The sequence below is a fragment of the Peromyscus californicus genome, unplaced genomic scaffold, assembly GCF_007827085.1.
Source record: "Peromyscus californicus insignis strain IS unplaced genomic scaffold, ASM782708v3 Scaffold_5__1_contigs__length_169319896, whole genome shotgun sequence".
Classification (NCBI taxonomy): Eukaryota; Metazoa; Chordata; class Mammalia; order Rodentia; family Cricetidae; genus Peromyscus; species Peromyscus californicus.
The window spans coordinates 130931242-130955816 of NW_026294573.1; the positions used below are offsets into that span (position 1 = coordinate 130931242).

A 24575-nucleotide genomic window follows, 5' to 3' on the forward strand; every position below is an offset into this window, starting at 1 on the left:
TACTTGTCTGCTCCTCAATTCTGGTTATTCTAAACTAACCTCCTCAAGGATGGGAATTACAGCTGCCTTTTCCTCTGTCTCCAGCTTCTGTGCTAGCAAATGTCCATAGAACCCCTCATCCATGCTTTGCTCTTCTGTTTCTGTGTTATTGTTCAAGATTTCCAGATAATCTCATGTATTTCAGCAGACTGATGTTGAGTGTCACATTGTTGTTACAGTTTTATCACATTAGGCATATCAGACTGTAAGAGCTTTCCTCTACATTAAGTCTTTCTCTTTTTTGGTTTGTATTCAATCCAGGTCTGCCATGCTTGCTCTCACTGAAGCTATCAGATGGCCTGGTATTCTTACGTTCTCTTCCCCGCCACTCCATCCTGATTTCTGCCTATCATTTTGCTCTTATTCTTTCTCTCTACTTAGAGAGATCTTAGGGTTATCTTACTATCCTTTTCAGGTACTGCTGACTCCATTAAAGCTTCCTCAGTTAGTGCATCTTTATGAGTTGCTGCATGCATTAGAGCATTAGTTAAGCATTCAACTAATTATTCAGTGACAAAGAAGCATTTGATGACTATTCGGTTAAATACTGATTTCTTCTAGGAAGTATTCAGACAAAGTAATGAGTGTGTGTAGAAAAGTGATTGTTTATCTATACAGACCTGGTAAGTCTTCTAGTATAACTTTAAGAACAATACTTTGCTTATTTGAATGTTCCATTGCCATGCTATGGTTCAACTGGATCAACAATGCCAGGATTTTGTTTGTCTTTTGCTAGGTTTCAAACCCAGGGTACTATGCATGCTTGACAAGCACTCTACCACAGGACTGCATATCCAGACAACAGAACAGATTTAAGAAAAATATTTAAAAATATAGTACTTCATTGAATCTTTCTGGCTTTTGAAAAGGAACAAACTAAATGGTACACATTACCTTCCCCATTCCCTCACTGCTTACACTCTTCAAACTCCTCAGAACAAGCAGTCCTGTGATGTTATTGATTCTTTTGGATGAGAACTTGGATGTTCCTTCTGTGTTTTCCATGGTGAAAGAGTGAAATCTATCCAACACATGACCCATACTATCACAACCAATTTCCTGAATGAGCTCTGACCTTTTCTTGACCAGTCCCTCTTCCTTGTGTCTATATTTCGCAAGATCTGTGTAATTTCTCACTATACCATGTTTGTTAATCATGCATACATACAAGGTTTTGTGAAAGGCACAATAATTCCTGTGGATACATCTGTCAATACCCTGTTTGTTAAGACTGTCAGTAAGCATCCCACAAAATTTGGGATACTGTTTTCCAGTGTTTATATCAGCCCTTCTTCTTCCTAACTGGATCTCATTGGCTAGTACAAAGTTAAAGCTGATTAATTTGTTTTAAACAAAAATACTTATAGCCATTGTTATCCCCATGTATGCTTCATTGTGACATTCTTTGCCTTACCTCTTGTTGAGGTGTTTTAAGGGGAGGTAACTGGATTTGTATAGGGGCAAAGTTCAGCATCTCACTTACCTTGGTCCTGTTACATATTATTTACTGCTCAGGAATAACAAATGGCAATCATAGGATACTAGAGCACATGCACATTATGGCTTAAGAAAAGCCAGTGCCCAAGAGCCACCCCGACTGGGTATCTGTGAACCAATGCTTTGTCCTTTCATCCTTCAAGTAATCACATCTCACTGGATTCATCAGAACTCCATGTGGGCTTTATCCATCATCACATGGCTTTGTTCCTACTCTGCATACCCATGTCCTTCTTTCCTGGTTCCTGGATTACAGAAGCCCTTACACAGCAGTCTCTGCCTCATGTTCTGCATCAAGGTGGGCCAGGCAAAGAACTACGTGACCCAAGATACAGACAGGGTGATATTTAGGATTTCTCAAGGGCATGTTGTTAAAAATAAGTAGTCTGCAGAGAATTCTTACCGGTCATCTGGATCATATCTTTCTTTACTTCCAAACTGAAATAATCAGTGAAAAATATCTCAGAAATTTTCTTAGAGCCTGTAATGTACCAAACTCAGTTAACCCAAACTCAGTTAAGGTAAGTTTTAGGGACAAAATCTCTTCTGAAACTAGCAAACACAGACATCTAAATAAAGAGCTGAGACACAGTGAAGTAGAGCTATGGTAAAGATTTGCACCGATTTGAAAGACTTCCAGAAGAAAGGTTTTTGAAAAGGGGAGAATTCAGAACGAAAAACAAGAAATAAGTCACATGGCAAAAGAGGAGAAGGGAATGGTGCCAGAGAGAACAACACAGTGACGGAGACTCCCAACAAACTAGCCTTGAAAAAGTGAAAGCTTGGCTCCAAGTACAATACATAAGAAAAAAACAATAGCAACATGTGTTACACAATGTGGGAGCTGTGTGTGTGTGTGTGTGTGTGTGTGTGTGTGTGTGTGTGTGTGTGTGTGTGTGTATGTGTGTGACACAGGAGAAGTGTTATTTTTGGAAAGTCTTTGAAAAAAAATGGGAGAAAGACACCCGAGAAGGCTTTAGAGTTGGAAACTATCGTGCTGTACTCCCAGGACTAGAGAGTCTTAGCATCTCTAGTGTTGCTTAGTTTCACGCAGGCACCATATGACAGGTCAGTGTGGGGCTGGAGTCTTGGTGGCAGCTAAGGAAGGACTGCATGACAGGGAACTGAGGACATGTGGATCTAACTGAGGAAGGAAGAAAGACAATAGGAAAAAACTAAATACCTAACAAAAAAGAGTGCAAACAGGGACATACAACTAAAATCATTCTAGAAAAAAAGTGTTAACCTGAACGGCATTATGAAAAAGCATAAAGGATGGAAGCATTTCCAAGGAACATGGACTCAGGCATTTCTACCACCAAGTGACTGTGAGAGTCCTGTCATTGGTTTGGGGGTGATGAAGCAGAGAAGTGATCTCCAGGTCCGAGGAAGTTAAGGGACCTTGAGATTTTCCCATGTGCACCCACATGAACAGTTGAACACTCCAGATCCTAGGGACACTAGGTTTAAGAAGAAAAGAGATCCCAGCAAAGTCTTCATCACCAGAGAGCAGAAGGGTTTATCCACACAATCCCCAGTGACATGAGGCTGAGGGACCAGGAAGTTTTTTTTGGAAAGGAGTAATGTAGTAATAATACTTTGCCCTTCATGTTCATGCTAAGCACATGCTCTACTGTTGAACTCCACCTCACTTCCGAGCAGAAGCCCTTCAGTGTGACAAGGATGAGTGGAGGTGTCCTGCATAAGGCTTCAACATATCAAGAAGTTTGTTTAATATGAACGGGTAGTTTCAGAAAGCAAATAGTAAAGGCTTGGAAAAGTCTTGAGGTAAAAGGTAAAATACAAACAGTTCAACTTTTTAGAGGCTGTATTTCCCGGACTTGCCCACACAACCCTCCTTTGTGCAGCAGTTCCTAGCCTCTGACTACAGTGATGCTGTGTGGCTTACAGCCTGGGGAACATTGGCAGAGCAGTCAAGCATGTCACTCCCCAGGGGAAAGGTGCCAAGTCACGGCGAACAACTTCTCAGGCATCTGGAGGGCCGTGCTGGACAAAGGATGAACTGGCTTCAAGGACACCCAATTTGCTGGGACTTATTCATGGCTATTTGTCTGTTCAACTCAGTTAGAATATCCTTTGATCCTTGCAACATGTGGCCCGTCACCGATCAAATTAATAAATACTATGTAAACATTTGCCTCTACTGATTCATCAGATGAGTAAAAACACAGAAACAAAAATAACAATAAAAAACTTTTATTTTATTTTATTATTTTATTTCATTTTTGTTTTTCGGTTTCTTAGACAGATTTTTACAAGGCTAGTATTGAACTGGGGATCCTCTGCCTTCATATCCTATGTGCTGGGATTGCAGGCTTACAGACAAGCGCTGGCACACCAACTATGCACAGATTTTATGTCTTAATTCTCTTCATCTTTGTTGGGAATTTAGTGCCTGTTTACATTTTAACCTACTGTTAATTCCACAAGTATGTTGAAACATTTGTGAAATATTTTTAAAGGTGAATTTTTAATTTTGTATTTATGTATATATGTGTTTGTATGTACATATACATGGGGTTGTTTTCGGTGGCCAGAAGTGGACATAGAATTCCCTGGATCTGTAGTTACAGGCATTTGTTAGTCACCCAATGGATGTTCTTAGAATCCAAACTTGGTTCTCCGAAAGAGCAGTAAGAACTCTTAACCACTGAGGTAGCTTACTAGCCCTTTGTGAATTTTTAATAACAAATATTATTTACATCTTTAAATATGCAATGTGCCTTTTTACTTCATCTTTAATAATTTTGATAGAATGGTCATGGAAAAGAAAGCTCAAACACCAATATTTGATATTATGAGTTATCAAAAATATTTTTCTTAATTTGTTTGTATGAATTGAAAAGAGGGAAAGTAGTGAGGAAGATTTGAGAAAAGTTAGTTCATTAATTATTTTAAAACATTAAGTTTTTTTAGGTAAAACTTATTGAGGTATAAAATGCCTACACAGCTGACCAAAATGTGTTACAAGGAAAATTCTCTTTGGCAAGTCTTTAATTTCTGTGTGTGTATGTGTGTGTGTGTGTGTGTGTGTGTGTGTGTGTGTGTGTGTGTGTGCATGTGTGTATGTGTGTATGTGTGTATGAAACCTCTGTGCAATCAATCATAAGAATTGTCTTATAATGTGACCCCTGTGAGGGAGACCACCTCCCATTTATTCCCCCAGGGTACTCTTGAACGGGGAGAAATGAGGAATTTGTAGATAGAAGAGAGAGAGAGACAGATAGAAACACAGGACAGCCTTGGGAGGGCCCAGGTCCAAACCCACCAGCCCCTTCTGTTCCTATTAAAGGGCTTTTTAAAGGAATACCAAGAGGTGGAGCAAAAGATTTCCTCCTAGCACAGTCAAGTGCAGAACATTCCAGACACCTGGTAACCATGCATATGGTCAAGCCATTCCCTAATGCAGCCCTGCTGTGTAAAGCAAGCTCAGATCTCACTAGAAAACCTTTGTGGGCTCCCATACCCCTGGTCTTTCTATTCACACTGGTTCATTTGGAGAAGTGTGTGTGTGTGTGTGTGTGTGTGTGTGTGTGTGTGTGTGTGTGAAACCTCTGTGCAATCATAAAAACTGTCTTGTAAGTCCAGGATCCTGAAGTCAGCTGAACGCAAGGCATCAGACTTATTTTCCTTCTACTTAACCCAATTTTGTGGTTTAGCAAAAACATTCGCTATAAATATTTCTCTACTCAGGCTAAGATGTAAAGGAGTTTGGCTCTAGACACTAAAGTCTACCACAGTGGTTCTCCATCTTCCTAATTGTGTCACCTTTTAATACAGTTTTTTTGTGTTGTGGTGACCCCCAAAGATAAAATTATTTCATTGCTACTTCATAACTGTAATTTTGCTATTATTTTTAATCACAATGTAAATATTTGATATACAGGATATCTGATATGTGACCCCTGTGAAAGGGGTCATGACCCACATGTTGAGAATAAGTGGTCTAGTGTAACGATTTTATTATATATATATATATATATATATATATATATATATATATGTATGTATGTATGTATATACACGAGCAGATAGAAGATCTTTCATTAAAGGCCAGAAAAAGCAATGACCTGGGATTAAGATGGATTTAGCAAATGTTTATGCTTACTTTAAGAAATCATGTTTGATTTCAGAAGTCTGGTATATACTTCTTAGTTCACCATTTTGCTCTGTTACAATCTCCAATGATGATTTTTTAATCATTTAGGCTTCAAGGAGACAATCTGATGGAAAGGACAGAAGATACACTACAGCCATTTCATTCTCCAGAGGAGATAATCCCAGATTCATTGGGTAAGTTTTAAGTTTAAATGTAATTATTGAAGTTTTGGTAACTCTTACAGATTTGCAAAAGTACCTCCCCTGAATTAAATGCCAGCAGCCTGGAGTCACATGCACAGCTGGCCAGTCTGGGCTGCGAAGGGCAAATGAGAAAAGGAATCAGGATGTGTGGATTCTGAAGAGGCAGCTATATGTTGGCTACTGTCAAAACCATGCCCCTAATTCTTACAGTGTAGAATTCCACTTATTCCTGTTGGTTCTATAGAAAGTGGAGGGACATTATGAGTTCCTTTACTCCCAATCTCATGCCATTGATCCAGTTAGTCTTCTTGGAGGAAAACAGCAACATCCAAACTCTCTCTCAGCCATGTGTTAAATTGGTGTTGACACTGTAAATATTGCTTGTTTCTTGAGACAGACTTCATTTTTCCTGAAGGAGTCTCATCTGTACCTTCCTCTGCCTTCTCCATCTAGTGAAACAGCTTCCTTTCTCCTCACTGTACTGTGTCTGAGCTTGCTTTTCTGTTTGATACAAATACCATGGCCAAAAGCAATGCGGGAGGAGAGTATTTATTTCAGTTTATAGGTTACAGTCTATCATAGGGAAGCCAGGCCAGGAGCTCAAGGCATGAACCTGGAGGCAAGAACTGAAGCAGAGACCAGGGAGGAAGGAATGCTGCTTAATTGCTCTTCATGGTTTGCACAGCTACATTTCTTGTACAGCCCAGACCCTCCTGCCTCATCATGGGATCATCCACAGTAGGCTGGGCCCTCCTATATCAATTATTAATCAAGAAACTGTTCCACAGACATGCACAAAGGCCAGTCTAATGGAGGCGATTCCTCATTTGAGAGTCCCTCTTTCTAAGAATCCTAGTTTGGTATACACTGCTGTCATAACTCATTGACCAAAACTACCTTGTGTGAGTGTGTGGTATTTCAGCTTACACTTCCAAGTCACAGTCTATCATCCGGAGAAGCAGAGACCATGGAAGAACACTTCTTACTGGCTTACTTCCCATAGTTTTCTCAGCTTTCCCAGGACCATATGCCCAGAGGTAGCACCCCCAGAGATGGGCTGAGCCCTCCCACATCAATCTCTAACCAAGAAAATGCTCTACAGACGAATCTGATCATAACAATTGCTCATTAAGATTCCCTCTGCCTAGGTGACTCTAGTTTACATCAAGTTGACCAAAGCTAACCAGTTATGTCTAGGATTTGTGTGAAGTTGACAAAATCTGTGGCACCCAGCACCACAGATGTTTACTTTATTATCTTTCAAAATTAATAGTATTTATTCCATACTCACTTCTATAGGATGCAATAAAAACTTCATTACTTAACATATGAAGTTAAAGTTAGAGCCCTTCAAAATGCTTGCAGAGCAGGTGGTACATGTAATGTTCCTCCAGGAGCATCTCGGATGCATTACTATCATCTTAACTGCCTGTATTCTAGCAGGACACAGTGGAATCAGGATCACTAGACAAATCATAGTAGGAAAATATTTTCCATATGCCTTAATGGACAACATCTTAAAGGAGACACAAAAGTCCATGACCATTATAGATACAAATGAAATAATAATTCACTATACATTCCAAAAGCTAGAGAGGGGTGTTTTGAATGATTATTACCACAAACAAATTAAATAATGAATGTTTATAAAGATAAAAATTTTTAATTTTATATTAGTATTTCACAAATGCTTACGTGTATTGAAATGAAACATTCTGAGGTACGCCAATAATCTGTAGGGTTTTCATGTTATAATTTGTCGTTTTAATTAATTTAACTTGAATTAAAATTGAGATTAAAAGATGGTGAAAGCTTCAACTATAGAAAATTAAGAACTATGGAGCTGAGGGGATTGCTTAGCAGGGAAAGTGCTTGTTGCACTTATATGAGAACTGAGTTCACATCCTTGCCATCCGCATAAACATACTGGGCAGGGTAGCACACATGTGCAAGCCCACCGGTAAAATACCTGTGCTGGTGGAGTAGAGACAGAAGGATCCTGGGGACTCACTGGCCAGCCAGTCCAGCTAATCAGTGAGCTCCAGAGTCAGTGAGAGATCCTGTCTTAAATAAAAATCTGATGGGAAATGAGAGAAGATGACACTAGCCTCTGGTCTTTATAAACATCCACACAGTGCCCATACCTGCATACATACTCCACACACAGCAACACGCACGCCATATACACACAGTTTTTAACAATAAAATTAAGAACTATTTATCAAAAAACACAAAATGAGAAAATGTATCTTCAGTACAGTTTTCATTGCTCAAAGGTCAGTATTCAAATATAAAAATCACCTATAATTTAATAAGGTCAACAAATCCATTGAAAAATCATCAACAGTTTAAATAGACATGTCATAGAAGAGGAAGTCCAAATGTCATGTATATGGAATATGCTCCATTACCCTAGAAACCAGGAAAAATCAAATGGAGACTATTATGAAGTGTTGTTTTATACCCAGTTTTTGGCAAAAAGTGCTAGTGAAGACAGAGATTTACTTCCTATAGGTGGTATTTAAATAATTTGAGAAAAGTTTTCTATTACCTTAAAATCTTGAGCATTTATATGGTAGAAAACCCAGGAACTGTGTATCTAGATGAGTATCATAGAGAAACCAGCTTTATGCACCAGGAAATGTGAACAAGTCTTGTTAGGATGTTCATGGATGATGAAACCAATGAGCTGTGGAATTGTTACACTGTAGGGACTCAAATGCATTTCAACTGCACACACAGGATGGATAAAGTCAGCAACGTGCTGGTAAATGTTTAGTGAAAAACTGGTTTGCAGAACTGATGATTTCCCTGATGTAATATAGCTCAGCCACTGTACTGCTTTCAAACAAGCAACTGGAAACAGCAGTTAGACTCAAAAGAGCAGTTATCTTCAGGATATGAGGAAGCTGAGAGATGTGATCAGGAAGGAGCCCACCAGCAGATGAAGGCTATTGGGAATGCTCTGATTCCTAAGGTGGATTACAAGCTTGGGGTGTTTAATTATTGTACTTTATAAGTTAAATTTACCACGTATTTTATCCATAGAACACATTTTACATGCTTTATTTGAAATCTTTTTTTGTTGTTGTTTTTGTTTTCTTCGAGACAGGGTTTCTCTGTGTAGTTTTGGTACCTGTCCTGGATCTCACTCTGTAGACCAGGCTGGACTTGAACTCACAGAGATCCGCCTGCCTCTGCCTCCCAAGTGCTGGGATTAAAGGCGGATGGCGTGTGCCACTACCACCCGGCTTTTACTTGAAATTTTTATGTACATATAATTTCATATGTTGACTATCATCTAATACTACTTAAAAATAAATGAAACAGGAATATAAACCTATACCAGTGGTTACTTACAAAGAAATCATGATAGTTTACATGTGTTCAGATCTATTATAGAACTAAAGTATGTATATTTTCAAGAAAGCTCTTAAACTCCGGCAATGAAAACAGGATCCTTGATGACTAGCAACACGGAGGCCCATGCTGGCTATTCATCAACATTCATTTACCTTGTGGGTTCAGCCTGACCATCTCCTCTCATGTATATTACAAGGCTTCCTATGCACAGGCCATTCTTTCCTCAGTGGTAGCAGCTTCCTTTTGCACCTGTAGTATTCATACTCTTTGCCCTAAGGTCATATTAAGTGTCCCTGATGTCTGGTTCACACCAATGTTTCCTTTAAAAAAAAAAACAAAAAACAAAAAAAACTCCTAATTGTTTTTGAATCAGTATTTGTTCTCACTTCAAATGATTTCATGATTCTTAAGGCTTTCATGCTCAAAATAAAAGTAAAACAACATAGATACTGTTTAACAACTTGGCCGTTAACTAAATGGGTTCTCTTTAGAAATTGCATATATATATATATATTTATTGCATATATATATATATATATTTACTGTAGAAACTTAAATATCCTGGGAAATTAAACAATACATCTAGTAATATGTTTTTGATTATACTTACATCCGCTGGAAAAATGCATTCATTAAGTCTAAGTTGCTTTCTTGAAATATTTATATCCTGCTTTTTCCACACTCAAATATTAGAATACCTAATTAGGAAATTGCAAAATAGGAGTTTCTGCTTCAGAACATTCCTTTCCCTTGAAGTCAGTCAAATCACGGGACCCCAAAGTTGAGTGTCATTAGCATCATCCAAAAATCTCTGATGTGACTTACATGTCAACTGTGCATCTGTATTGAACTTGGCTCAAAATACATATTGCTATAAATAGGCCTAATTCTGTGCAGAGAAGTTCTTGTAACACAAGCAGCCATGGTAAAAAAAAAAATGACAGGAGGAAGCTGATCAAAGCTAAACATTGTGACAAGCATTCAAATTTTCAGATTAAAATTGTAATCCAAGAGTTCAAAGACAGCTAATTTTAAAAAATAAAATCACTTTATTGTTTCATACTTCTGTGCTGGTTCACTAAAGACTCAATTTATACTACCCTTTATGAGTTTAAAAAATTGAACAACTATAGGATGTATCTTGAAAATATGTTTGCACATAAGATAAATTTCTCTGCAGTAGAAAGAAAGAACATAATTGTTTACATATCTGCACATCCTAGTTAGCGCAACCAAAGAAGTATGCTTCAAACACATTAACAAGTTTGTCCCTCCAAGCACGAGACATCAAATTCTTGTTTTTATGATATCTGTTTGCTCAGCTTAGCTCATTAGATTGCTATTCATCACAATTTTAGTCTCTTTGTCTGGGTCCATTTGCCTTTGTCAGTTTCAATAAGGTAAGACACCAAAATTCTCACCTGCTCTGGGAAATCCATCACAGGAGTACTCTGCTAGGCTCTAGGACTATCATCATCTCATAGAATTCAGCAGCTGTGACAACCAAAACGAAAGAATGCTCAAAATAAGCACTTAGCAGAACGTAACCTAAAAAGTTGCCAGTATTGCTACCTCATAAATGTTCATCTTTTGTTAAAACACTAATTATATATATATATTTTTTTCAAGTGAATTCCCTGAGACAGTAGTAGAAAATTGTTTCATTTAACATATTTTAGAACCGCTTAATCTATATTTGACCTATAAAATTCACTGAATAAATTAATATACAAAAGTATACATAAATGGATAAATGAATGAATTATCCTACATGAAATCAAGCAGAAAGGCACCTATCTAAAACTTCACATATTCACTGAGAGGAGGTGGGGAGCACACACCATACTTCTACCTTTAAAAGTCAGGAAATCCAGAGAAATATTTCTTTTAGGTCTCATATATATATGTGTGTGTGTGTGTGTGTGTGTGTATAGATTCAGTATATATATGTATATATAGATTCAGTTTAACACATACATTTAATTCAATTTTATATATAGATAGATGTTTGTGTCCATATAAATATTTTTATTTTAGAAAATAAAATTTTAATATTAAGTAAATGTTATACCCAAGAATCTCAACTCATAAAATAAAAAAATATAGTAAACTATAAAATTACATTGCATTTGCCCACAGTTTTATGAATATAAATTAATTTCATTTATAATTTTTTTCTTTTATTGAAACTAGATTACTTTCTCACATAATATATCCTGATTACAGTTTCCCCTCCCTCTACTCCTCCTAGTTCCTTCCCATCTCCCTTCCCATCTGGAGTTACTCCCTTTCTGTCTTTCATTAGAAAAGAACAGGCTTCTTCTAAAGGATAATAATAAAATAAAATAATAAAACAAAAATTATCACATCAGATTTGGTCAAGACAAACCAACAGAAGGAAAAGAGCCCAATGGAAGGCAAAAGAACCAGAGACCCACTCATTCACACACTTGGGAATCCCATAAATACGCTGAACTGAAGCCCATAATTTATACACAGAGGACCTGGTACAGACCATTCAGGCCCTATGCATACTTCCCCAGTCTCCATGAGTTCGTATGGGCTTGGTTCATGATTTAGAGGGCCTTGTTTACTTGGTGTCCTTCATTTGCTCTGTATATTACACTTTTTCAGACTCTGCTGTGGGTTTTCCTGAGTTCTGACAGGAGGGATTTGATAGAGACATCACATTTAAGGTTGAGTGTTCCAAGGTCCCTCTATATAATGTCTGCCTCTGGGTCTCTGTATTTGTTTCCATCTGCAACAGGAGAAAGTTTCTTTGATGATGGCTAAGCAAGGTACTATTCTATGAGTATAGAATATCATTAGGAGTAATTTTATCACACTCAATTTTTTTTTGTTCATTTGCTTATTAGACTAGTAATATTTGGTTTCACCCTGGGACCCTGGATTATCTAGTCTCAGGTTCCTGGAAACCAAATCAGTGTCAGGTATGGATTCCATCTGGAGTGTCAGTGGGCCTTAAATCAGATATTACTTCCACAAGTTTTGTGCTACCATTACTTTAGCATATCCTACAAGCAGAAGAGAATTGTAGATAAAAGGGTTTGTGGCAGGATGGGGTTAATGTTTCTCTTTTGGTAGTATGCAGAGTACCTTCCTGTACTAAATAAAGACACTAGGACTAACGAACGAAGGCTCTATGTAGGCACCAGCTGAACTTCTCCATGTTCAGTGAGTTGTGTAGGTGTTATCTTCAGGAATGGAGCCTTGCTGTCAGTTTGTGGACAGCAACATATAGCGCTGGCAATAGCTTGGCTTGTTAGAGAATTCCCATGGGGCCTTTGGCCAACAACTTTATTAAATATAAACCAATCCTGGCGCTAGAAGCTTTATTTGTTGACAAGATAGCCAGTTGGGGCGGCTCTGTCTCCCATTATTTGGCAATGTCATTTAGGTATGTATGTATTTTAGGAGGTGTCTACTGCATTAGGTTTCCATATTATCCCTCAAACGGCCCTTAATTTCAGCTGTCTATTCCAGTTTTCCTTTCATCAACTTCTCTGCCCTCCCTCTCTCCATTTGATCCTCCCAGTTAAGCTCCCTTATTTATCCTAATTATCTTTGTATTTTCCTTTCCTAATCAGATCTATTTATTCCCTCTAGTCTCTTACTCTATTCCTAACCTCTGTGGTTCAATGGATTGTAGTTTGGTGACCATTGACTCAAAAACTAATATTCACATATTAGCAAATACATACTATATTTGTCTTTCTGACACTATGTCTGGGTCTGGGATACCTCACTCAAGATGCTTTTTATCCTAGTTGCATCCATTTGCCTGTAAATTTCATGATGTCTTTTTCTTTTAATACCTGAGGAATACACCATTGTGTAAATGTACCACATGTTTCTTTATCCATTCTTCTCTTAAAGGACATCTAGATTGTTTCCAATTTCTGGTTATTATGAATTTGGCAGCAATGAACAAGGTTGAGCAAGTGTCTTGGTGGTTAGATGAAGCATCCTTTGGGTATATGCCCAAGAGTGACATAGCTGGATCTTGAGGTAGACTTTTGTAGTACCCATCACTCTGATTTCCATAGCGGCTTTATAAGTTTGTACTTCCATCAACAATGGATGTGCATTCCTCTTACTCCATATTCTTGCAAGTATGACCTGTCACTTGTTTTATTGATCTTAGCCATCCTCACAGGTTTAAGATGAAATCTCAAAGTAGCTTTGATTTGTATTTCTCTGATGGCTAAGGTTGTTGAGTATTTCTTTAAGTTTTTCTCAGTCATTTGAGTTTCCTCTATTGACAATTCTCTGTTTAGATTTGGACCCCATTTTTAATTGAGTTACTTATTTCCTTGATACTTAATTTTTTAGTTCTTTATGTATTTTAGATATCAGTCCTGTGTCAAGTGTGTAACTGATAAAAATCTTCCCCTTCTGTAGGCTGTTGCTTTGTCCAAATTATGGTGTTTTGGGTATGCAGAAACTTCTTCATTTCATGAGGTCCTATTTATTAATTGTTCATCTTAATGCTTGTGCTTACCTGCTTTTCGGAAGATCTTTGATTGAACCAACGAGTTCAAGGTTTTTCTCCACTCTGTCTTCTACCAGCTTTAGTGTGTCTGGTATTATGTTGAAGTCTATGATCCATTTGGAGTTGAGTTTTGTGCAGGGTGATAATTATGGATCTATTTGTATTCTTTTACATGCAACCATCCAGGTAGACCATCACCATTTGCTGACAGTGCTGTTTTTTCCTAGTCTGTGTTTCTGGATTCTTCATCAAAAATCATACATATGGATATACGTCTGGGCCTTCAATTTGATTCCGTTGATCAATGTGTCTGATTTTGTGCCAATACCAGGCTGTTTTTACTACTATATCTTTGTAGTACAACTTGAAATCAGGGATGGTGATACCTCAAGCAGTCCTTTTATTATTTTGGATTGTTTTAGCTATCCTAGGATTTTCTTGTTTCTGTATAAATATGAAAATTGTCTTTTCAAGATCTGTGAGATTTTGTTTTTGAATTTTAGGATGATTGCATTGAATCTGTTGCATTGAATTTTGGTAAAATGGCCATTTTTACTATATTAGTCCTACTGATCCATGAGCATGGGACATATTTCCATCTTCCTATATTTTCTTCAATATCTTTTCTTCAAAAAATTAAAGTTTTTCACTTGCTTGGCTAGAGTTATCCCCCCAATTTTTTTTTTATTATTTTAGGCTATTGTGAAAGTTGTTGTTTCTGTGATTTCTTTCTCAATCTGTTTGTCATTTGTATATAGGAAGGTTACTGATTTTTGTGAGTTAATTTTGTATCCAGCTACTTTGCTGATAGTGTTTATCAGGTGTAGGAGTTTCCTGGTAAAAATTTTCAGGTCACTTCTGTGTACTATAATATCATCTTCAAATGAAGATACTTTGACTTCTTCCTTTCCAATTGGTACCCCCTTGATCTCCTTTAGTTGTCTTAACACTCCAGATAAGACTTCAACGACTGTATCTGAATAGCTATGGAGAGCACAGACAACCTTGCTTTGTTCCTGAGTTAGATTATCTATCCATTTAAGTTGATGTTGGCTAGGAGCTTACTGTAAACTGCCTTTATTATGTTTATGTCCCTTTTATTCCTAATATCTCCTGGACTATTAACATGAAGGGGTGTTGGATTTTGTCGAAGGCCTTTTCTGTATCTAATGATCTAAGCATGTGGTTTTTGTCTTTCAGTTTTTTATATGGTGGGTTTATGTATGCTGAACTATCCCTGCATTTCTGGGGTGAAGCCTACTTGATCATGGTTGGTGATCATTTTGATGTGTTCTTGGATTTGGTTTGCAAGCCTTTTATTGATAAATTTTGCATCTATGTTTATATGGAAAAATAGTCTGTAATTTTCTTTCTTTGTTGGGTCTTTAGGTGGTCTGGATATCAGGATGACTGATAATAAAATGAATTGGGCAATGTTCCTTCTTTTTGTATTTAGTGGAATAATTTAAGGGTGTTGGCATCAATTCTTCTTTGAAAGTTTCGTAGGATTCTGTGCTCATCTGGCTCTAAGCCTTTTTTCATAGGGAGACTTACTGACTGCTTCTATTTTACTAGGGGTTATAGGTCTGTTTAAATTGTTTATCTAACCCTGATTTAACTTTAGTAAGTGATATGTATCAAGAAAAGTATACATTTCTTTTAGATTTTTCCAATTCAGTGGAGTACAGGTTATTAAAGTATTTCCTTATGATTCTCTGGATTTCCTTGGTGTCTGTAGTTATATCCCTCTTTTCATTTCTAATTTTTTAATTTAAATATTCTTTCTCTACATTTTAATTAATTTAAATAAGGATTTTTCAATCTTATTTATTTTTCTAAAAGTACAAACTCTTTGTTACATTGATTCTTTATATTGTTCTTTGTTTCTTCTTTTTTAATTTCAGTACTGAGTTTGATTATTTCTTTCCTTTATGACTTTTGCATGTGATTTCTTCTTTTTGTTTAAGAGCTTTCATGTATGTGTTTGTGTACTCCCCCTCTTTTGATTTTATTGGTCTCTTTATTTATTTCCTGTGGGGTTTTTTAAATGTAGTTATTCTCTTTAGGTTCTAGGGTTTTGTTGTTGTTGTTTAGTGTTTTGTTTTTGTTTTTGTTTTTTTTCCTAACACCTTCAGTAAGGCTGGATGTATAGAAAGATATTGTATAAATGTAACTTTATCATAGAATGTCTTATTTTCTCCATCTATGGTGATTGAAAGTTTTGATGGGTATAGTGATCTGTAGTCAACACATCTGTCTGGGCACTTCTGGCTTTCAGAGTCTCCATGGAGAAGTCAGATAAAATTCTAATAGGTCTGACTTTATGTGTCACTTGCTCTTTTTCCCTTGTGGCTTTTAATATTTTTTCTTTGTTCTATATAGTTAGTATTTTGATTATTATGTTCCAAGGGGAATTTCTTTTCAGGTCCAGTCTATTTAGTGTTGTGTATGCTTCTTGTACCTCAATAGGCTTCTCCCTCTTTAGATTTGGTAAATTTTCTGCTATGATTTTGTTGAAAAATATTTTCTGTATCTTTTACATTGGTTTCTTCTCCTTCTTCAGTTCCTATTATTTTTAGAGTTGGTCTTTTCATAGTGACCCAAATTTCCTGATGCTTTGTGCCAGTTTTTCAGTTTTAACATTTTCTATGACAGACATATCCTTCTATCTTATCTTCAATGCCTGAGATTTTCTCTTCTGTTTCTTGTATTCTGTTGGTGAGTCTTGCCTCTGGGGTTCCTCTTCCAATTCCTGAGTTTTTCATTTCCATATTTCCCTCAGTTTGGGTTTTCTATTGATTCAGTCTACTGTTTCTATTTCCTCTTTCAGGATTTGAACCTTTTTGTGAGTTTTTTCCTTTTGTTTTATTTTGTTTGGTGTGTGTGTATGTGTGTGTGTTTTCATTTCCTTCCACTGTTTGTGTTTTCATAGATTTCTTTAAGGGATTTAATCATTTCCTCTGTTTTATGCTTGAAAGCCATTTTAAGGTATTTTATTTGTGCCTAAATTCTGCTCAAATACTCAGGGCCTGCTGTGGTAGAGTTGCTGGGCTCTAGTGGAGACATATTGTCCTGGCTGTTGTCGATTGTGTTTTTCCTCTGGTATCTAAGCACTTGGAATTGGTAAGGTTGTAATCATAGGTGCTGATATCTGGTCTTGTCTTTGTTGGGGTGTGTTTTGCTCCTTGGTTTCTGTTTCCTCTCTAGTTCTTAGGAGAGTGTGATATCTGTGTGTTGCTTTGCAGGACATTCTTCTGGTTCTTGTTGGTGCAGCCAGTGGAGTCCCAAGTAAGAATGTGTTCCTGGGTATTGGGAACTAACACTTAGGAATGTGGATGAACTGGAATGGGGAGAGGGGGTTCACAGGAGGGAGGAAAGCAGGGCATTGCACCAGGATCAGCTTAGTTAGTCCCATGGGAATATGGGCAGCGGGTGAGGAGAGCACCACAGAAGATCTGCTGCAGAACTAGGGGTGAGACTGTAGGGTTGAACTTGGAGGAGAGGAGGGAGAGAGGAAGATTTCGAGTTAGCCTACCTATTTCCCTGGCTAGAGTTGTAACTTAATATCAGAAGATGCAAATGAGGTCCAGCTTGCATCCTGATTTAATGGGCCTATCCACACTAGTTTATCAGCTGTTACAAGTTGGTTTTAATAGATAGGTGCCTAAGTATTCTTTGCAATTGAATGACTAATTTTTAACTTGGTGCATTTTTCATTATCCATCTTGACTTTATCAACTAAAATATGCTACTTTTAATGGTTCTATTCTGTTTAGAAGTGTTGTCTGTAAATTATCTTAATTTATGGTTTCCCCAGAGTTAGTATTATAGTGGAGGGCATTCTGTGTTCTACAGCGATATCTATGTTTATATAGAGATAATCTGTACCCAAGAAATTGGCTAGCTTGTCTTGAATGAAGCACTCTAAATTACCAGAGATAGAGATACCATGAGCTACGACCTTGGACTTCTGCCACGTTTCCCATTGTTTCCCTATTCTTTGGCCATAAAGGGGCGAGAAGTTTTCAACATTCTAATTTCTTGCCCAGAGCACTTATTTCATGCATTAGAAAAATCTGTCTCCATTTGCACATGAAGCTAAGTGATTTTTTCTTTATGAAATCATATGGCTTAAAAAATGCATTTTAAATTAAATTAGAAAAACTTCCCTCTTTCCACCCTCTAGCCCCCACCTTCCCCTAAGGTACCCTCATTTAACCCTCTCATGTCCTCCCCTGAAATTATTTTTTCTTTGCTTATTATTATTACATTTCTATGTATATATATATATACATATATATGTATATATATATGCACAAATACATAAATACAAGCTATAAAGTATATGTGGCTTCAGGGCTGACCGCTCTGTATTTGATAATCAATAAGAGAACTCACCCCTGAAAGAGGCTAATTATTCTTCTCCCAGGTGTCAATAGTTTCCTATAATTCTTTGTCTAGGGGTGGGTTCCACGAAAATTTCTCCCTTACATGTTACCATGTCTATTGGTATTGCCGTTATTCCAGTCTGGCTTATATAGCTCTATCTAGCTGAGACTGTTCTGCTTCCTGATATTCTGGCTCTTGAAATCTTTCAGCCCTCTCTTCCACCATGTTCCCTGAGCCATACATGCTGGAGATATGGTGTAGGTGCATACATTAGGGCAGGGCTTGCTATGATCTGTTGATCTCTGAATTTTAGTTTACTGCATTGGTCTGTGTTTGCTATAAGGAGAAGCTTCTTTGATGAGGGCTCTCTTAACATTAATAAATATAAGAATCAAGTTTATAAAACTCAGTGGTCTAAAATACTTTAAACTAATCTTTAAATTTCAATATATGAAATTAAATTTAACTAGGGAAGTTAACAGCACTGATATAGATTATTTATAGATGATACATATAATTATCAGTATTAGAGAATTCTCTAGCAATCATATTTTTCTACACTGCACTGATTAACCTAAATTGGCAGCCATGTGGAAGGGGCTCCCATCACTTTATTCATGTAATTGAAAGTTACCACTTACCCACTTCTCTAAGATTTACACTAAATAGTCACAACTCCTTGCTTGATATGGAGGATAACTAAAACCTCCACCATTCAGAGAGGTTTCACCCAGCAATTAATTGGAACAGATTCGGAGACCTGTAGCACGAATCTTAAAAGTTCTTATCAATAAAAACAAACCCAGAGCCAGGTATTGGGGTGAAATGCTGGAAGATCAGAGAAGCAGAACAAGCCACAGCTTCCTCACCTCACCAACTTCTCAGCCGATCCTGTTTCCTTAGACTGGAAGCCTCTGTGTCCTCATCCAGAATGAATCTCAGCTGAACTGCTGCTAAAAGCCTAAAAGCTTAACCAGGCTAGTTCCTGGTTTTCACGCCTCATATACCTTTCTGCTTTCTGCCATCACTTCCTGGGATTAAAGGCATGTGTCACCATGCCTGGCTGTTTCCATTGTGACTTTGAACTCAGAGATCCAGATGGATCTCTGCCTTTTGGAATGCTAGGATTAAAGGTGTGTTTACCATCATTTTCTGGCTTCTGTGTCTAGTGGGTGTTCTGTTCTGTGACCCCAGATAAGTTTATTAGAGTGCGCAATATTTTGGGGGACACAATATCACCACAGAGACCCACAGCCAAACATTAGGTGGATCTGTGGAAGAGGGGGAGGAAGGGTTATGGAAGACAGTGGGACCAAAGACACCACAGAAAAATACACAGAGTCAACTGACCTGGACTCTGGGGAGATCATGGAGATTGAACCCCCAACCAGAGAACTTGCATAAGACTGACATGAGCCCTTTCCACATGTATTACAGTTGTATGGCTTGGTCTTCTTGTGGGACTCTTGGCAGAGGGAGCAGGATGGGAGGTGATTCTGTTGCCTTACCTTGGGATCCTTTCCTCCAGTTGAGTTGCCTCATCCAGCCTTAATAGGAGACAAGGTACCTAGTCTTGCGGCAACTTGATATCCCATGGCTGACTATATCCATGGAAGGCCTACACTTTTCTGGAGGGAAGGGAGAGGGAGTAGATGCGGGGAGGGGGAAGTCGAGGAGAGGGATTTGGAGGAGAGGAGTGAGGGGAAACTGTGATCAGGCTGGGAAAAATTAATTACTTGATTAATTAATAAAAAAATTAAAAAATCCTCACCATTTAATAATTTGCACCCTTGCTGACTCCTTCACAATTTGTCATCTGATTTAAAAGAGAGAATACCAATTGATAGAATTGATACTTAAATTGTATAACCCTCTTCCTGTCTAAAAGAAAGCATGAAACAAACAAGAAATACAATCCTGCAGAAAACAGACATTAAAGATAAAATATACCAAAATCTAGTTGAATAAATGCCAAAAGAAGTGTTACCTCATTTTATTTATTTTACTTTTAATTTTATGTGTCTGTGTGTGAGTATATGCACATAAGTGCAGTTGCTCACAGAGGCCAAAATAGACTGCTGGATTCCCTGGAGCTGTAGTTATAGGTGGTTGTGAGCCATCTGATGTGGATGCTGGGAACCAAACTCAGGTCCTCTATGATAGTAACACAAATACTTCTTTTTAAAAATTAAAAATAGTTTTATATTTCCCCTGTAGAGTGTATTCTGATTACAGTTTTCTCTTACCCAACTTCTCCCAGATCCTTTCTGCCCTTTCTTGCTCTCTTTTGTAAGAAGGCATCTAAAAACAAACAAACAAAACAAAACAAAACCAGGCATCTAAAAACCCCCAAAAAAGAAAGAAAAGGAAATAAAGTAAGTTAAAATGAAATCAAACCAGCCTGAACTGAATAGGACAAGACAAACAGAAAGAAAAGGGCCAAAGAAAGAGTACAAGAAACACATATAGACATAGACAAACACACAAAAATCCCATAAAGACATAAAATCAGAAATTATAATACATAAGTAAAATACCCATGAGGTTAAAAAAATAAATGCTCAGACAAAGCATTATAAAACAAACAAACCCTGCAAAAATGCATTGAGTTCCATTTATTGGCCATCTACTGCTGGGCCTAAGGCCTACCCTTCGGTGTGGTTTGTGTAACCCTTGAGACTCTGTTAGGGAAAACTGATATTTCCTCTGCAAGCAGTTATCAATTGGAATTAGCTTATAAGTTAAGGGTGTGGGCTTGTGACCACTTCTCTCAGCACTGGGACCCCTTCTGGCTTAGACCTGTGCAGGCCCTGTGCCTGCTGCCATAGTCTCTGTGAGATTATATGGAGTACACATTCTAAACTATTGTCCTGTCTCTCCAGTCTGAAATATTGCTTTATATGTAAAAATAAAGTAACTAGCTCTTGTACTTTTTAAATTTTATTATACACTTCTGAATTAGAAATATTTTTACATATTTATCTATAAGCTGAATAAATGACATTCAAAATCTACTCAGAAATGTCATGATTCTTTGAATAAGTAGTTTGATTCTGTTGATTTCCTCTTACCACCATATATATATATATATATATATATATATATATATATATATATATATATATATTTCATGCATAGGCAACGTGTAACTTCTATTTTTAAAAATTGAAATAGATTCTTTACCTGGAACTGAAGAAACTCTCATGGAGGAAGGTGAAGATTTTGAGAAAACATCAAAATCAACAGAACTTGTAAGTATATTATTTGTTTTTGTTAAATTCATAACACATAGAGAGAGATGGGCAGGGGAGAGAAACAACTACGATAGCATCCACAAAGAACAGCAATAAGTATTCTTTTTATAAAGTATACTTTAAATGCATTCACTGTTCTCTATACAGTGGCAGAGTTATTACAGCTGTAGGTGCCCCCTTTACTAAATATACAGCAAAGCTGTGTTAAGCTCTTTGGGCAGTTGTGGGAAACTTGATTGAGGCAGTAGTTAATTCCTGTAGAAGATATAACCGAGGCAGTAGTTAGTTCCTGTGAGATCGGGCATTATTAGTGCATAGGCACATTCTAAGAACTTATGAGTTGCCATGTCAAACTTGGTCAAACTTAATAAATTGAACTATATGCATGCTAGCAGCAAAGAAAATGCTTTCCGAATCTTGAATGCTTACATGTTCCTTAGTGCATGCTATATCAGGTGTGAAGTCTTTGTTATTTTTGTTACCTCTTTACCAGGGTGTGATGAGATTCAGTTTCTGACTTTTAGTGAAAATCAAGGTTAAAAGAATAAATACAGGGAAATCAAACATCTCTATATAAATTCTAAATATAAAAGTCTTTAAATGATTTTGAATTGCTCTAACACTCAGGCTAATGCAATCATTTATATTTAGACAGTGTTCATATGGTGATTGCAAATTCTCTGTGCATTTGCCTAGGTTCCCATAATGAGGTACCACAGATCAAATGGTTTAAACAATAGAAGTATTTTTCTTCCTGGATTGGAGGTAGAAGGCTGAGATAAAGTTAATTTCTACCGAAGCCTTGGAGATGTCTGTCTTCTGCCCATACCATCACATTTTCTTCTCTTTTTATTGCTGGTGTATCCCAGTTCCTCATTTTACCCAAGATGAAGCACAAGAATCACCACTGATGCTGGGTTTAAACTACCTTAGTAACTTTATTTCAGAGAATGAGATCTTTTAGGACCCCATTTACAAACACATTTTGAGATAGTCAAACAAATTGTGGGGTATCCAGTATAACCCATGCCACTGTGGTGAAACAGCATTCAGATTATACACTATTCCATTACGTTTGTCATCTTTTCTACTGAATGTCATAAAAAATTAATTCTAAAAATGCTAAAGATATTAGTGCCTCTTTTCTAAAATACTGCTTTCTCACTGTAGATTTCCTGATCTTTATTAAAATTTTGTGTTTCTGTGTTTCCTCTTATATATTACTTGTCCCTGAATCCTGATATATAACCCACTTCTTTGTTTATTATCCATATCATCCCAGATATGGAAAATAAAAATCCAGAAATTTTTGTTTTTCTACTTCTCTTTTCTTAACAGAGTATCTGCATGTAGTAGGCCCATAATACATGTCTTTTATATTAATTGCGTAACTCTGAAATAATTCTTCAGCAATGAGTTAAATATGCTAGAGCCCTAGAAACAGTAAGAGCCCTATTAATTTTTTATAGTAGTTGGTCGTTTCCTTCCCTTACCTCTGCATTCCCAGCCGCTGTTCCCTCTCTTGTCCTGAGTATGGATACACATGGTTGAGAAAACATGCCCAGACAAGCTCAGTCATGAACTTTGGAACAGTATATTACTATTAAATATTTCTTGTGTACCTCACAACTGCTTTCTAGCTACTACTCCTGTTCTACTTCGACAGCTTAAAGCCAACATGTGTTCCTTCTAACTGGTACTCAGATATTTGTAGCTATTTTAGTTTCCTTTCTGTTGCTATGCTAAAGTACTCTGACCAGAACAACTTAGAGGAGGAAAAGGTTTATTTGGCTTATGCCCCTAGATCATGGTCCATAACTGAGGGAAATCAGGGCAGGAACTCAGGAAGAATCTTGAAGTAAAAATCATGAAGAGATGATGTTTGCTGGCTTACTGGTCCAAGTTTAGCTAGCTTTCTTACACAGCCCAGGACTGCCTGCCCAGGGAATGATGTCACCCACAGTGGGCTAGACCCTCTTACATCAACAGCAGTCAAAACAATCACTCACAGACATGCCCACAAGCCAGTATGATCTGGGCAATCTGTCAATTGAGATCCCTTTTTCAGGTGACTCTAGGCAATGCCAAGGTAACAGTTTAATCTAAGACGAAATCTGTCAGCATGTTCCATCTAAGACAAATTATTCAGCCAACATACAATCTATACTTTCAACCAATTCTTACATTATGTAGTTTCAAATATACAATTTCTCCGAATGCATCCTTACTTGCTGAGTCTTCTGTAAACTCTGAGTCAAAGTGTAAGCAAATTCAGCACTTCAAATAATGTTGCCACATCAGAGAGGACAATGGGACCTGTGTTTGAGACAAATAATATTTTTTTGAAAGAACATTTTCTTCTATATAAATGTAAGTGCACACCTATAATGGCATGATAGTAAGGCTGGGTTGTCATTTGGATTGTAATAACTTCTCAATCATGATTTTCTCAAAGGTTCATGTTATTATCTGTGAAATCTAGCTGAGTTTATGTTGCTAAAAGGAGTAGGAATAGTGGCCCATGCCTGTAAATCTGCCACTTAGGCAGTGGAGACAGGAGGAACAAAAGTTCAGGGTGCACAGCAAGTTGGAGGCCAGTCTGGGCTACATGAGATCTGTCTGATCAAAACCAAAAATATTTTTTAATTAGAAAGGATACTACCAGATTCTTTTTTTCTTTTAATGACCTTATCAAATTAATCTCTGTCTACAGTGTTTGGCTTACTTTAGAACTTCTAATATCCCAGTGGAAAAAATTAATTAGCTTTGTTTAATCAAATTATTTGCAAGTGACTTCATATTGGCTTCTAGAGATTTTACCTTCTTTCCACAATGATCAAACAATGCTTTTCTAATGAAAAATTTTGTTGTACATCAATTTTGTTTTGATTCACTCAATAGATTCTTAATTCTTAAAACTTGTTCGATTGTGTTTAACAGCAGCTAAACCATTTAAATCTCTTTTGGCAATGAGTAACAATTCAAACAATATATAGATAAACATGACATTATAAACATGACATTTCTAGGTGATAGCTATTTTCAGTATGAAGAAAATGCAGATTTAAAAAGTTAATTATTTTAAGATGATCATATTTTACATGTAAATTGCCTAAAGTATGCATTTATAGTATTTTTGGACATTATTTTCCGTAAACCGAAGAGAGGCTTGTAACTTTTCCCAAATGCTAATAGGG

At 37.0% G+C, this 24575-nt stretch overlaps 1 protein-coding gene across 10 annotated transcripts in view; it reads left to right on the forward strand.

Moving 5' to 3' along the window:
* CUNH8orf34 (chromosome unknown C8orf34 homolog) overlaps window positions 1-24575 on the forward strand; it is a 470016-nt gene that overhangs the window by 286491 nt on the left and 158950 nt on the right. For all 10 annotated transcript variants that reach the window (XM_052716420.1, XM_052716411.1, XM_052716412.1 and 7 more), the window contains 2 exons: window positions 5765-5850; window positions 21299-21375. In XM_052716420.1, coding sequence (XP_052572380.1) covers window positions 5765-5850; window positions 21299-21375 — 163 coding nt within the window. The remainder of the gene's footprint in view (window positions 1-5764; window positions 5851-21298; window positions 21376-24575) is intronic.